General features: G+C 45.8%; 1 protein-coding gene across 12 annotated transcripts in view; it reads left to right on the plus strand.

Moving 5' to 3' along the window:
- Window positions 1-14,290, plus strand: part of ebf2 (EBF transcription factor 2) — a 28,291-nt gene extending 14,001 nt beyond the window's left edge. For 2 of the 12 annotated variants that reach the window (XM_069682466.1, XM_069682471.1), the window contains 10 exons: window positions 8,082-8,163; window positions 9,619-9,760; window positions 11,172-11,302; window positions 11,524-11,650; window positions 11,758-11,846; window positions 11,952-12,017; window positions 12,107-12,281; window positions 12,374-12,556; window positions 12,614-12,817; window positions 12,996-14,290. In XM_069682466.1, coding sequence (XP_069538567.1) covers window positions 8,082-8,163; window positions 9,619-9,760; window positions 11,172-11,302; window positions 11,524-11,650; window positions 11,758-11,846; window positions 11,952-12,017; window positions 12,107-12,281; window positions 12,374-12,556; window positions 12,614-12,817; window positions 12,996-13,027 — 1,231 coding nt within the window. In that variant the 3' untranslated portion in view covers window positions 13,028-14,290. Of the gene's footprint in view, window positions 1-8,081; window positions 8,164-9,618; window positions 9,782-11,142; window positions 11,303-11,523; window positions 11,651-11,757; window positions 11,847-11,951; window positions 12,018-12,106; window positions 12,282-12,373; window positions 12,557-12,613 lie in introns of all 12 variants that reach the window. The other 10 variants (XM_069682467.1, XM_069682469.1, XM_069682472.1 and 7 more) reach the window with 9 other exon arrangements.
- The last annotated feature ends 1,116 nt before the right edge of the window (window positions 14,291-15,406 follow it).

Here is a 15,406-nt window from a genome sequence, read left to right on the forward strand (position 1 = left end):
CTGCATTTGTCATTTATTTTGTAAGGAGATCTTGTATCAGTGCAATCAGGATCGTGTGTGTGCTTGTGTGTGGGTGTGGAGTCAGAGGCCAGTTAGCAGAGGTATTTAGGAACAAGGGTTGTTTTCTTTGGCTGGATGTTGCTGCTGTGGGTGGAGCTGGGTGTGTGTGTGTGTGTGTGTGTGTGTGCGTGCGTGATGGAGATCGGTCCTCCTCTTCTTAAATTTCACTAATGACTTAACAATGCCCCCTGGTGCTGGGCCGGCCCCGCTGGCCACCTTGTTTGTTTGTTTGTCTGTTTATCTGGGATCTGGACGGACTGTATTCCTCCCAGGAGTTAAATTTCTGTAGAAATCCTCCACCCTTCCACTTTTTAAACATTTCCTAACACTAATATTTACACATGTGCTGTATTTCTTTAATAAGATTGGATTAAGTCTTGCTTTTGGCTTGAGCTTGAGGCAACATTGTTCCTCCTGCCGAACACGGGAAAAGGAGCCAGACAAGGATTTGTGTAGATTTAGTTTTCTTACAAAATATCTACATTTTTCTAGACTTTTTTTTTACACCCTCAGAGGCAGAATTTATGTTGCAGATTGCAGGATAAACAGAATCTTAGTACTTTAAGTTAAAGCAGAAATCAGGCTGGCTCTTTTGTGTTTCGCTGCCTGAATGCTTAATGCAACAGATGTTGGGTTTTCCTCATCATACAGAAAAGAAAGAAGTAAAATGTAACTGTAGTGTCACTACAATCTTTTGCATGCATGTATTAGTAAGTTAGTGCGTGTGTGTGCGTGTGTGTGTGTTGGTCCTGATGAATCTGTCAGGGCTGAGGGCAGGGGGTGATGTGACTGCTGACAGGCTCCCAGCAGGCCTGCTGAGAGCCCCAACAGCCAGCGTGCCCTCCCTGCAGCCCCCCACCACCCGGCTCCCCTTCTCCTCTCCTGCTCCTCGGCTCCACACATTTGCTGTGTATTAGCCACGGACAGTAAATTACAGCACCCTGGACCTCTGAGTGATTCCATTCCCATCTCTTCACACGTTCCTCCTCTCCTCTCCTCTCTCCCTGCAGCACCATTATCCCGCTCACCTTCTCCCCGTCTGCCTGTCTCCCTCCTTCTCCTCTCGTTTTGATCCGTCTCCCTCACTCTGTCTGTCATATTCGTCCTGGCTCTTCGCCTCCCTCAACCCTGTCAGATTTCTCTCCCCTTTCTGTCTTTCTCTCCTCACTTCTGTTAGTCTTCTCATCCTGCGTTTCTTCTATTGTGTCACGCTACACGGCGCTCCCTCCCTTACACATCCCCTCCGCTCCCCCTTTACTTTCTTACAAGCAGGTCCCTGTTGTCTCGGCTTCACAGGTTTCTCTGCTGCTTCTTTCTCTCTCTCTCTACCTCGTCCTCCCTCTCTCCCTCCCTCCCCTCTTTCCTCCCCCTCCCTTCTCTCTCTTTCTGGAAACAGATGTTGTTTGTCAGATCTTATCATTACTGGCTAATTAAGAAGACATCTCTTCTCCTTCTGTTGTTGCTTCTCTTTCCTCTCCTCTTCCTCTCTCTGGCATCCATCCCACAGTCATTGTTGTTCTCTGAGGAAGGTTCGGGTCGAGCTTTGATGCACACGTGTTATTGGTAAATCTGATTAGGGGCTGATTGATTGAAAGGGTATTGAAAAAGCAAGATTAGTGCTGGTGTGTCGCAGATGACCCTCTGGTGTGTTTGAAATGTGCTCTGCTGTAGGATGTGCTCCGTGCTCTGTTTGACAGTCGAGAGTATATTTGAATCCTCGTCCCTCAGGAGGCGCCGAGCATGCTGGGAGAGGTGAGGCCACTGATGGGACTTCTATTCCCTGTCCTGGTTGTGAATTCATGTTCTCCACACTCTGAATATCTCTCCATATCCATCTATTTGGCAGCTGACCGCAGTCCCGTGTGGCCCCGCTTAGTATGCAATCTCTGCTTTTGGCTAAGCTTGGGAGACTGAAACATTAATTCATTTGAAATTGTTGAAATGCACATTTAGCAGCCAGCGAGAGGTTGTGCAGTAAAACACTTTAGCACCCAGGAGAAAGCTCGTTGAAACACTCCAGTGCCTCTTGTGTACCCTTCCCATCATCCCACTTTCCTCCTCTCAGCCCTTTTTTCCCCCCTACCAGCTCCGCCGCGCCTCACTCGCTTTAGCGGTGGCAGGACTGAAGGTTTTACAGCGCTACCAAGCTCTATAAATCAGCACCAGTGGTTTAAATGTTTGGCTTTGTCACAGTTCTCAAGTTTAGAGGCGGGGTGGGCCGGGGCCGAGGTTGCAGGGGCGAAGCCGGCCTGGGAGGCAAGCGAGGAAGAGGCCAAGAGGGGCACAGCCAATCCGGAGGGTGAATTTATAAGGAGCCGAGCTCTCCCATGTGCTCGCTATCTGCCTGGGAATACCTGGAGTCCATTTACTCTCTTACTCTCTTAACCAATGATCAATAAGAGTGGGGAGTTTACTGATACTAAAACTTATATATGTCAGATCTGGCCACACACAACTGGCAAGACTAGAGGTTTCCCTAATTTACTCCCTAACTCAGAAAAAAGAATCTGAGCTTGTTGTTCCATCCTCAGCTAGTTTACCATTTTATCAGCACCGAGCGCTCTATGCAGGACAAAAAAAAACCTTGAGATATGATACTCAGCCCGTCGGATCACTTAACTGGTATTTATGGAAAGTGCTTAAGCCGTAGTTCTTCTTCCTGTTTCCTGAAGTTCATGTCAAAGATAGATATCGTCCTTTTACTCTCTCTCTCAACTATACAGTGCTGGTTATAATCATTTATAGAATATTAGATCTTTACGGCCCAAAACGTATACATTTTTATACAACCTCGTCAAATGATATGATATAAACGTATTCTTTGTGATAAAATATAGAGTATGGTAACACTGACAGAACCCGATCAGCTGCGTAACAACAACTTAGAGGACATTTTGGTGATGATACTTCTGCTTCTTCACACGAGTGAGATTTTGCAGGACTGCTACATTCTCATGTTGGTACTTTTGTTAAATGGTCTGAATACTTCCTCTAACACTGCATTTCACCGGGCTGCTTCATGGTTCATGTTGCATGTTATTTAAACTCATACAGGGTAAGTAGTGACGACTCTGAGACGGTTAGACGTCAGGATAAGATGATGACCAGTTGTTTTATTGATGCTGTGTATGGAGTCAGTTTGGCTGTGTGACGCTTGCTGGTGAGAGGCGAGTGAAGCCGATGCCACAGATACCCCTGTATGTTTTAGAAGGAGGAGGTGGGGAGGGGGTTGGTGTGAAAGGTCCTGTGGTGGTATGCGACAGAGGGGGTATCAGTTCGTGGAGGGTTTTCTGTGCCCCATTAGCAGTGTCAAAGGTCATGTGCCCCGGGTGTTAACCCTGGTGACCAGTCTAGCTTCCAGTCTGCCAGGGGACCTGGGTCCAGGGGTATTTATTACTGCCCCCTCCTCCCTCACCTCCCCGCTCCATCCCCCAAACACGGCTCTCCCCGTGGAGGAAAACAAAACACCTCCATCCCTCCCCCCCAGCCGTCCCCCGGCCCGGGTACATGTACTAATTGGATGCATATCCATACACTGATGCATGACGACCCATCTGTAGATTTGTGGAACATTCTTAGGTCAACACGAGTTCTTCCACATCCTGACACACAGAGCCACGGGCTGCAGCGTGTTTTATTTCATACGTGTTTTATTAAAAATCGACTAGCACATAAAATCATGTGATTCTTTAGGGAACCCCTTTTATATGTGTTTAATTTGACATCACTGACAGTTGCTTGCAGGTCAGTATTTGTGTCTGCATGAATGCGTGTGTATGTGCGTGTTTTGTGCAGTCATTGTGGGACATATGCATGCATATGTGCATGCATCTGGGCCTGCTGTATGAGTTAGTGCTCTCAGTGTGTGAGTGTGGCAGAGGAAGGCCCTCTGCATGTCAGTATGTTTTAATGCTTCACATCTGGTTTCCTAATTTTCCTCCCTCCCTCCCTCCCTCGCTCCCTCCCCTCCGCTCCCCTCCACCACGATGTCAGGACACTGTTTTGTTTTTTCAGGGTGGGTGGGGGGAAGTCTGATGAGTGATGGCCCTGAATACAGGACATCAACATTCTTCCTCTCTTCCTCTGTCTTTGCCTCTCCTCCATCGTTCAGTCCCTCCTCTGCTCTGTCCTAATCTTATAGTTCCGTACAATCAGTTGCTTTTGAACAATATGGAGCGGGTCAGAAGGAGAACTCTCTCTCCTCTACTCCTCTTCGGTTGTATCTGAGCAGCAGGGCATCAACGTCCACTGAACAAAAATTACGACAACCTCCTCCTCATTCCTTTCCTTCAATTTTCCCCTCACATATTTTAGCATTAAAGCATAAATTTGTCATCTTTTGGTGCAGTTTTCCAAAACTGGAGGCCCAAAGTCTAAAAACCCAGAGAAGCAGGCGAGTGGAGAAAGTTCTCAAGCTGTGATGCTAACTAACTTGACCTCAGCGTTAAAGCCTTTAGCATCACATCTTTGAGGAGCGGCTGCTACCAGTAAACCTTCCTTTACAACGAGCGCAGAGGGCGATGTGTTTTATGTCTATGTGAAAAGGCAGTTTATGTCAACAGTGATTAGTGCTGATGAATGCCTATGAACATTTTTGTTGGGGGTCCTGCGCTGCTGAGGTGCTGCTTGCATGATTAAGGCCATGTGTAAAGCAGAGTGTGTAACACTTATGTGTAGCAGATGCCCTGAAGGAGCGAGAGACGTGAAACTGGAGTCCACACTGAGGAGGGAATATTTACAAAAGCTGCATTTCTTCTATTGTTTTAGTGTCGTGACTTGCTGGTCGGTCGCTGAAAGTATTGTTTGCTAAGCAAGTTGTCAGCATCGGGACAGCCGCCTCACGCTGCGAGGCCTGTGTTTAGTCTTGGGAACTGAAGCAGATGCAGACAAAAGGGATCGGAGGCCTTGACAGAGATGCAGAAGTGAAGACAGAGAAGAAAAAAAAACAGACTCCCTGTTGTGCCGCAGTGGAAAATGATCCCAAGGTTTAAGACTCGGGTCTATGTTTTGTTTGTGCTTCCTGTTTTAAGTGTGTCTGTGGAGGGTAGATGTGCTGGGAGATAAAACTTGGTTTCCACTGCCGGACAAAGTTAGGTCTGTGAAATTCAATTACTTTTCAAATTTGTCATCGATGTGGTAGGAAAACAATCATGAAGGTTGCTCTTGTTGAGTTTTGGTACCTTATTTGTGCGTCATCTAATGCCACAGGAAGAGATTATAACAGTTACAGTTTCACGAAGTGATTGAAAACTACAATTAAGGACCACAGACTGGATATGAATAATACTCTTTAGCGTTGTGGACTTTGACGTATATGCTAACCTAGTTAAATTAGTTTTCCATTAGCTGTATTTGCGCTATGCTTCTCTCTTCAAAGTGTGTTAAACAAACCAAACCCCCTATTTACCCTGCTTTACTGAATATAATGTGCCTGTAAAGAACATTACAAACACGCCTAAGTTCTTTCTCTGTGACATGAAGCTTACATCCAACTCCCTGCATGTTCTCCTCCTCTCTCCCTCTGCATGGGGAGGTGTGTGGGTGTATTACATTACCCAAACAAAAACAAACAACAGCAATATTAAACTTTTGCAACCACAATAGAGGAGGGGATAAAAAACAGAGGGTCCTCGACTTCTTATTAATTATGCAAGATTAGTCTAATTATAATTCAGCAAATGAATGTGTGGCAGAAGGTGCGAGGCGACGGGGCTGGGAGATTTGCATGTTAAGTGGGCAGGGGGAAGCGGCTAATGCATGCTAATATATGCGTCAATGTCTCGCTTTAATTTCAGCATTTGCAGCTGTGTGCGTCCGAACTGAGGGGGGTGAAAAGTTGACTCAATGGGTTTTTGGGAGGGGGGGCAAAGGTGGGGGGGTGTCGGCGTATTAGTGTGTGCATGCATGCATGTGAATGTGTGTGTTTCTGTGTGTGTGTGTGTGTGTGTGTGAGGCATCTGGTGTCATACAAACAGCGATGATGAGAAGAAGTCAACAAACAAGGTCAAGAAGGTGCACGGAGCCTGAGATGGACGCAGACAACCTCTCAATTAGGGTGTGATGTCACAATCTGAGGCTTCCGAGTGAGTTCTATCACGTCAGTCAAATGAAGGATGACTGCTGCTGAGATGAGGCTGACAGGCCTGTGGCATTGAGGCTAATGTGGCTAAACCACAGCCTGACTGGGACATGGTTTTTATAACCAAAAGTGTGCTCCCTGCTCTGACTCAGCTCCTTATAGATGACAGCTACACGCTCTAAAATGAGCCATAATGTAAGAATCATAGCCCGGGATAAGACCTACAGACAGCAGAGCCCTCACCGGAGGCCGTAAAGTGAAACAGGACACTTTCGGTTATGGTCCCATTTCAGAGAGAGGAAACAAACTGGATAACTTTCCTAATGTAATAAAGTATATACAGTGGTTTTAAATCATGTGACAGTGATACTGTCCAACAGATGTAAGAAAGAAGGAAAAACTCTGATGAGAAAAGAAGTGAAAGGAAGAAGTCAAGAAGTTCCCTTTCACATGTTTCCACCCAAAACCTCTAACAGGCAGCTTTGAGGTTGGAGGTCCGAGCTCTCGCTAATAAATTATAATCGCTCTCTGCCAACAACAATATTGATTGTCCTCCAACGAAATATCTCAAATCAAGAAATATTGGACACACTGTTGGAACCGAGCGCTGGTTTCAAACCGGGCTGCGTTCACAGGGGAGGAAGCTGGAGCGGGTGATGGAAGAACAGCGAGTACACGCTGACAGAATGAAGGAGAGATTAGTATTCGATGGGAGGGATCAGGGCTGCGGGGCCAATATGAAGTTGCTCTCCAAACAAGCGCTCTCCATTAACATGACTTATATTTGCAGAGAGCGCAGTGTGGGTGGGATTGGAGCTAAACATGGAGCCCGAAAACCGCTGCCTCCCTCTGCAGCATTTCTCTTCTGCTCTGTTGTTGTTTGTTTAATGTGAACATTAGTGGATGCTTTTCATGAGCGACGCAGAGGTGAAGTGGACATCTGGTTTGGGGATCATATATTTGTCAAATGTCATAATTATATCACAGCGCTGCCTGCATCACTCCCAGGCTCATTTCTCTTTCTAACATCTTCTCTTCCTGCCTGGATCTCTTCTGCACCTGCTCTCTTTCATTCCCTGCCTCTCACCTCGCCACGTCTCTCTCTCCTCGCCGTGTTTCAGTGATGGAATGCGTTCTTGTTGTTGCCTCCTCTTTTTCCCGGCGCCGTCTTTGCCTCTCAGCACGGGGACTTTGGGATTGCGGCAGAGCTGCGTTGCCATGGCAGCGGGCCGTGTTGCCGAACCGTGTACACCTGGGATTTGGAGTCTCTCTCTCTCCATAGTCTCCATCTCTCCTATTTATTCCACCTCTCTCAGGTTTTTTCTTTGGTGCAGCAGAGGCTATCAGCACCCATCTCTCTCTCTCTCTCTCTCTCTCTCTCTCTCTCTCTCCCTCTCAGCCTCTCACCCTCCAAAGTACACTCACATACGTAATGAGACACATATACTTGAAAACAAAATTCATGTCCATACCAGCGCCTGTGCCTCCATCACTTCCTTCCTCTTTCCACCTCCTCGTTTCACTTTCTCTGTAGTTGTCTCTACTCCGTTCCCTCTCCATTCCCATGTGGGGGTTCAAATGCGGCATTGTGGGATACCGTGGTCCCCCGAGTCCCCCCGGCATACATCACTGTCTCCAGTTTACTTTGAAACACAGCAGCGCTTTCACTGGACTGTGCTTCACATTCTCATCACTTGATTTAAAGTGTAATAACATTGACTTTAATACTGAGCTAAACAGCTGGGATTGATGTCAGAGCTGTAATCATGTAGATGTGCGCGCACACACACACTAACACACACGCAGAACTGTCTGAAAAATAATGAATGTCTCCTATGACTGCCTGTGTGTTGCAGGAAGCAGATAATGATATACATGATTCCTTCACATGATTTCTTTTTCGCTGATGTACAAACATGTGTCCTCTTCTTTACCTCTGCAGGTTTTTCTTGAAGTTTTTCCTGAAATGTAACCAGAACTGTCTGAAGACGGCAGGAAACCCGAGGGATATGAGGAGATTTCAGGTACGAAAAAGATGGAGGAGACGCATCTGTGTGCTTGTTTTGTGTGCGGGAAAAAAAAGGGGGCATGTGAGACAGAAAATGAGCACCAAATTATTCTGACTTTCTTTTGCAGTCTTAAAAAACATGCCCCCTATATGACCCTCAATCATAACAGAGCAATTTGATAATTAATTTCTTCTTATTCTAAGTCCAACTCCCACGTAAGGCTCTGGAAAGTTTTTCCAACAAAAGACAGAGAGCAGGGAGTGAGAGGTGAAAGTTAAAAATCAATAAGGAGTCAGAGAGACGGAAAGACAAACCAAAAGGAGCTTGATATGTGGGAGACTCTGTCGTTGGGGTGCTGGGGTGCAGGAAATAGGTTGAGGTGTTTCAGGAAGTTGTCAAGAATTGAGTGATTGGCTCCAGATGGAGGAGGTCATGCTCCGTGACCCAGGAAGTGGTCACAGGGGACACTCCCGCCTCACTTCCTCTGCCGTCTTTCAGCACCAGCGGCCCCCGTCTGGCATTCCCCTTTCTCCCAGCAGAACCCCATCGGTCCCTTCCCCTGCTCCGTGCTCCCTCTGCCTTCCACCATGTTTGCTTTAACTCCTGCGCTGTGACACATGCTGAGAAGTTATGAGCACACAGGCGCTCCAACGCTCTCATCTCTGGGTTAAAAGGTGATCAGAGCCGGACAGAAGTCTGCTGCTTGATCGATAATTTACAGTTATTTTCCTTTGGCTTCCCCTCCCTCTGCACCACCTATAGCACATATGCTTCTTTCTTCTGCTCCTTCACCTGCAAAATCACTGCCATGTGTTTATTTCCAAGGGAGTGCATAGTTTTAACTTTGCTGTCTGATTTTCAAAATAATGCACGTTATGACATATTTATAGTTTAATTAGAAATTACTTTTCACTCACTAAAACATGCTCTTAAACACACAATCCAACTCATTATCACTTCCAGAAACAGTACCAACACTCATAAATATCCAAAGAGAAAAACCTGCAAGTATCCCCTCATTAATTATACGTGTGTGTCATCCATGCAAGGCAGATGTGGGAAGGGACACACACATGCTGCGGCCAGAAAATCAAATTAGGCCCACTATATATCATCCAAACTTTAACGGCCGGCTAACGTGGGAGATTTGCTCCATATGTTTGGTGTCATTGAAGGATCAGGAGGAGACAGCGATGAGCCTGCTGCACGCTGTATGAATCAAAAAGTTAGAGGCCATATGGAGGCCTGATGGAGGGGCGGAGGGGCCTGGGAGCAGTGTCATCACCACAATGCAGACATATTACAAAGATCCCAGCCATGTCACATTACCTTCTGAGAAATATTACTATCACCTGTACGCAGGAACAAATTGTTGCTCGGGGACTTTGCTGCTGTAACCGGAGATTGTGACTCGCAGCGGGCTGTCTCAATCCAGCACGCGCGCTCATGTATCTTCTGCCTTTCTTTCAGGTGGTCCTGTCCAGCACTATGAGCGTAGAGGGCCACCTCCTCGCCGTGTCTGACAACATGTTCGTCCACAACAACTCCAAACACGGCCGGAGAGCTCGCAGGCTAGAGCCAGGCGAGTCTGCGGAGAATACTATGGAATATGGTGAGAAACAGAGACTGCAATGTCACAGCCCATTTATCTTTTTTTTTTACTTTATTACATGTCTTCTCCGTCGTTCACACTCAGAAACACTGTTCATACTGTTACAAGCAGCAAACTGTGACAGCAGGTACTCGACTTGCTTAATGTCCATTTATAATCACTGTGATTTATCAAACATAAGCAGTGATGCTGCTGAGGTCATTAACTGAGCTAATTGATACATTCATTACATACTTGTGTTCACGTAAAGGAAAGATGATAATATCTTAAAGCATGAAGAACTTCATTTAATACAGGGTGAGATCTATTCACAGTTTGATCTCTCATATTTTTCTCTGCGCCAAGAAACACAAATTACATGAGCCTGTGCAGGAGCGGAAAGACTTAATTTTATGCTCTACTTCATTAAGAATGAACTACAATTCACTTCTAGTTACTTTGTTGATTATATTACAACATATGTTACACTGTGGAATTCACTTTGGAGCTCAGTTCAAAATTGCCTTTACATTAAAACCCCCCGATACATTTAAACATTAAATAAAATGCAGTTATAACACAAAGCTAGTTCTTTAAATTTTAATATTTAAAGTTAATTTTTCTGCTAACACTTAAAGTTGTATCTCTAAGGTCTCAGTTTCGGTCTCTTTGGCGGCACCAATGACGATAAACGGTAATAGCAGGAGCACACTTCCCAGATATCCAGACAGTGTTGCATGTGTGACGTGTAACTCTTGATTTTTGATTTTCCTCGCTGACAGTCGCTTTCCTTTTTAGACTGTTTGCCTTCATCTGAGCGTCGAATTTGTTTCTTTTTCTTTGGATCGTCACTTATTGTTGAAGTTGTATCTGTAGTCATCCATCTTTTCTTTGTTTGTTCAGCCATAGTAGATTACTGTTTACTCGCAACACTTGCAGAGAGCGGAAAAGCAGACGCTTAGCTCCGCCTACCCTCTCTGACAGACCAACCACTGCTGGGTGATGGAAAACGCGTCACTTACGTTGCGCCGCTTGTGATGTATTCCGCGAATGTCGCCACAGACACTCTATCCATAATAATACTATATACTTTAATAAAGATATATTATATATTTCAATAAAGGGCCACAATGCACTCTCCACACTGTGCCATGTTCAGGTCATGTGACTTTTTGACCTACATTTGTGATGGATCTTTGCCTTTCTAACACCCTGCTCTGCAAGCAGTTTGTGTTGTTATTCATGGATTGGAGCTACATCCATAGACTAAGTAGCCATGAATTTATGGGAGATTTTAACTGTGGATCACCTCCTAACTTTCAACACATTCCTCCTGAGACAAATAAGGAAAGTGCAAACCGCTCTATTCTTGAATGTTGTGCATCCAGCATTGAACCCGTCAGAGTAAATCTCTCTCTGCTCCTCTGTGCAGCGACCCCGTGCATCAAAGCCATCAGCCCCAGCGAGGGCTGGACCACCGGCGGGGCCATGGTCATCGTCATCGGGGAGAACTTCTTCGACGGGCTGCAGGTGGTGTTTGGCAGCATGCTGGTGTGGAGTGAGGTAGGAATTGTCTCCAAAACATCTCACTAATGATGCTGCACTCTGAGGCGTATTTTGAAGTGATATATATAGCATATGGCTTGTCTCATTATTGAAATGATTTATGGGCAGACTACACAAATTAATCTCTCCGCAGTGTTGTGTTAGCCTAAATATTTACAAGGCGTGCTGCGAGTCATTTGTTGCTGTTTTGTGACGTGATTTTTTTGTTCTGTTGTCAGCTGATCACACCGCACGCTATCCGTGTGCAGACACCTCCTCGACACATCCCCGGGGTCGTGGAGGTCACACTGTCTTATAAATCTAAACAATTCTGCAAGGGAGCGCCCGGACGCTTCATCTACACAGGTAACCAGACAACGCACTGTGAGCGTTTTTTGAGTAACACATGGTGGTGTTAGAGGGAGTTTAAACATGCAATGTCACTGATTTCTAACAAATGTTTTTTATTTCAGCCCTTAATGAGCCAACGATTGACTATGGTTTCCAGCGTCTTCAAAAGGTCGTTCCCCGACATCCTGGTGACCCGGAGAAACTCGCCAAGGTTAGAAACTCCTTAATAAAAGACTCTACCATGCTCATGCTGATTTACCAAGTAACAGTCGCTCTCTTATTAAGATGTTAATGTAATAAAATCTGATTTTTGCAGGAGATCCTCCTGAAGAGAGCAGCAGATCTTGTGGAGGCCTTGTACGGAAATCCACACAGTAATCAGGTAAACCGCAGCAGCTTTTACCTTGCCTCTCTCTGTCTCTGTGAAGCTACAAGCCAGTACTAATAACCATGTCATTGTATCTCCTGCAGGACATGCTCCTGAAACGTGCAGCCGACATCGCTGAGGCGCTCTACAGCGTCCCCCGTCCTCACAGCCAGCTGCAGGCCCTCCCCAGCTCACCAGCCCACGGCAGTGTCATGGGCCTGGGCTCCTATCCCTCTCAGTTAGGTGTCAGCATCGGGGAGCCGGGTCAGAGCAGCCAGGGTGAGCAGAATGAGATATAAACCAATCACTACTTAAGTTTGTTACCACACATGAAGCTCCGAACTGACTTGATGGTTTCATATTTTCTCCAGGTTACATTCGAAATTCCAGCAGTTTGTCTCCGAGGGGTTACCCGTCAGCCTCCACTCCTCAGCAGTCCAGCTACGGGGGCAGCGGCGGGATGACCGGAGGCTACGGGACGGTTCCCATGACCAGCCTGGGAGTACCTGGCTCTCCTGGTTTCAGCAGTGCCTCCCCCACAGGCTCTCCCTACAGTAAGACCTCATAATGGTTTCTGTGCACTTATCTCACATTTCTTTTGTGATGCTCAGATTTGAGACTGATGGTTGCTCCCTCTTCCACAGTTATGCCCTCCAGCCCCACTATACCAGGAAGCTCCAGCTCCTCTTCGTCCCTCTTGCCTTTCTCCTCCTTCCCGTCTGCTGCTAAACAGAAGAGTGCTTTTGCTCCGGTGCTCAGGCCCCAGGGCTCCCCCTCCCCCGCCTGCCCCGCCGCAGGGGGGAACAGCTTCAGAGGTAGCCATCCGACTCACTATCTGACCCCCCTGTCTGAACTCACGAATGCAGTCTAACCCCTTCTACTAACCCCTCTGAAGCTTTGACTGAACCAGAAAGGGAGAGAGTTGCTGGATGTACAATAATGCAAGACGTGATTGATTAGAATCATAGATTTTGTATATTTTTTTCTCTTCAGCGATGACGGGCCTGGTTGTTCCCCCGATGTAGCAAAGCACCCGCCCCAATCTACCCCTGACCACTGCATCACTTAGCCCCTCTGTTGGCATTAAGAGGGCAGGGAGAATGGGAAATTGATCACTAGCGACCATGTTTAACCTCCCGAGCCCCCCTCGCCATTTCTTAGTCCCTCTTTCATCCAGGTGGATGAACAGGACGGGGTTTAAAAATGTCCAAAGAGCAGCCATCTACTCAAGAAGCAGAGCAGAATACTCCACCCACAACTACAGACAGACAGAGCTCCTTAGCCAACAGCACCAGACTGGACTGTGTTCCTCTTGAAGCGACTGCATTTTGAAAGGAAACAAAAGTAGTAACTTCAGCCCGAGCTTCAAAAGCATCGACACCTGCCCAAACCTCGGCCAGAGACGTACGGGACGCGCTGTTGGATGTCGGACACCTCTGATGTGATGTTGCAGCTCTGAGAAGCGGGTGCTATTTGTCTGTGTATGGACACCTTAAATGGCATGTGTGTTCACTGTCTGTGAGTTAGCGAGAGCTTTTTTTGTAGTAGACTTTTTTGAAGACAATTTACATTCCAGAAAAATAGACCCTTTATTTTTTGTTCTGATCTCTACGGTTTTACAAGGGAGAACTCTTTGTCTCAAGGGTTATTACTAAAGGAATTCATATATTGATTTATTTAAGAACAAGCAATTTAACTTATTATAGTTAGTTTAGGGAATAATATAAACGTGTTTTTATAAAGTGGTCCTTTTCCAACTGTGGCTGAATGAAGTTATCTCAACAATTGCTCATTAATTTGCTAAATGTTCACAGGGAGAGAAGAGAAACTCTCACACTCTCTGGAATAAAACAACCAGTTTTCAGGTTCTTAAAGGAAAAATGTTAGTTAGCCTTATCCTTTTTAATTTCACTTTAATTGCATGCTTTGTCACACCAACGCCCTGCTATTATTTCATTCCACTTTATATGACTATAACTTATAGAATTTGCAGTTTTATTATAAATGTCTCAACCAAGCACAGGTCTCGAGTCACTATGCAGTACAGTAAACGAAGCACAAACTGCTCAACAGAAGAGAACGAGGCGTTCACTGACCCACATCATGCTGTTCTAACTCACTGATTTATGTTATCAGTAGGCAAACTTCATTCTCAGGATGTGAAAACAAAGACACAAAGAGTAGCTGACATTTGCAAATTTGTTTTTAGAGTTTGGTTAATTTTATTTATTTAAAAATTATTACCAATTTTAATATTATGTTTTTGAAGCCATCCTTTTTTTTCTTTGAAGCGGTACAAAAAATGGTGCAAATGTGATTTGTATATCTTAAGGTGTAATTATATTTTGTGCTCCAAATAAAACAAAGAGAAAAAAGTCACTGATGGTTTGTCTTTTTTTTTTTTAAACATAAGTACACACTCTGTCTTAGCTGACACCTACCTGGGCATTAACGTTTCCCCGACCAGGCATCTCAAGCTTTTGCTGGATCTATTTTCGACTATTCCCATCACCTGTGTGCTCGTGCAGCTTGCTACACAGTTTTGTATACATAGCTGATGAGCCGCAGCATCTTAATTGTGATGCCAGCGTTAAAGACTGAGTAGAGCATGTCAAGATAAACAACAACACCCCCCGTCTCTCTCCTCTCCAATAAGCCTGCTTTTCTCTGAGGACCGAGCCTCTGGGGGCCCGAGCGAGAACCACATGAGTCTCCCTCCAACGTGGCCTCCTCCTCTCTCTATAAACACACACACACACACACACACACACACACACACACACACACACACACACACACACACACACACACGCTTAGGCATGTGCCTCACTAAGTCTTTGTTTGGTGCTGCTTCATCCTGTCTTTCTCTCCTCTCTTTTGCTCCCCTGAAATGGCCCTTCTCTACTAATGTAATTAGCAGTGGTAAAGAAGGGCAGTTAATTACCCACTCTATTTTGATCGGGTAATTAATGTTATGCCAGGAAACAGCAACTGTTTCATTAACATAGCGCTCAAAGCAGTGAGGGGGCAGGGTGGCACCCAGTGGATGCATGTGTGTGTGTGTTTGTATGATGCATTCATGGACAAACGGTGTATCAACGACTCAGCATGATGACAGTGAGAGACACGTGGACATCAAACGGCTGCTGACACTCTGTGTGATCTGACCTCAACAGGAAGTCACTGTTCCTCTCTGAGCTGTCTTTGTCACCATCAAGTGGCACTTGTCAAAAAGAGCGCATGCTGCTCCTGCCTCCTCCTCCTCCTCCTCCTCTTCATCTCTCTCTCTCTTTTGATGTGCTGTTAATTTGACAAGTTAGAGTCAGCTTTGTTGCCAGCACCTCAGCATTCATCGCGCTGAGTGCTCCTTCTGCCCAGTGGTGCAAGAGCCATATGCTTCTCTT

This window comes from Semicossyphus pulcher, unplaced genomic scaffold (genome assembly GCF_022749685.1).
Source record: "Semicossyphus pulcher isolate SPU_LCO1_2020_fin unplaced genomic scaffold, fSemPul1.0.p SCAF_6, whole genome shotgun sequence".
Lineage (NCBI taxonomy): Eukaryota > Metazoa > Chordata > Actinopteri > Labriformes > Labridae > Semicossyphus > Semicossyphus pulcher.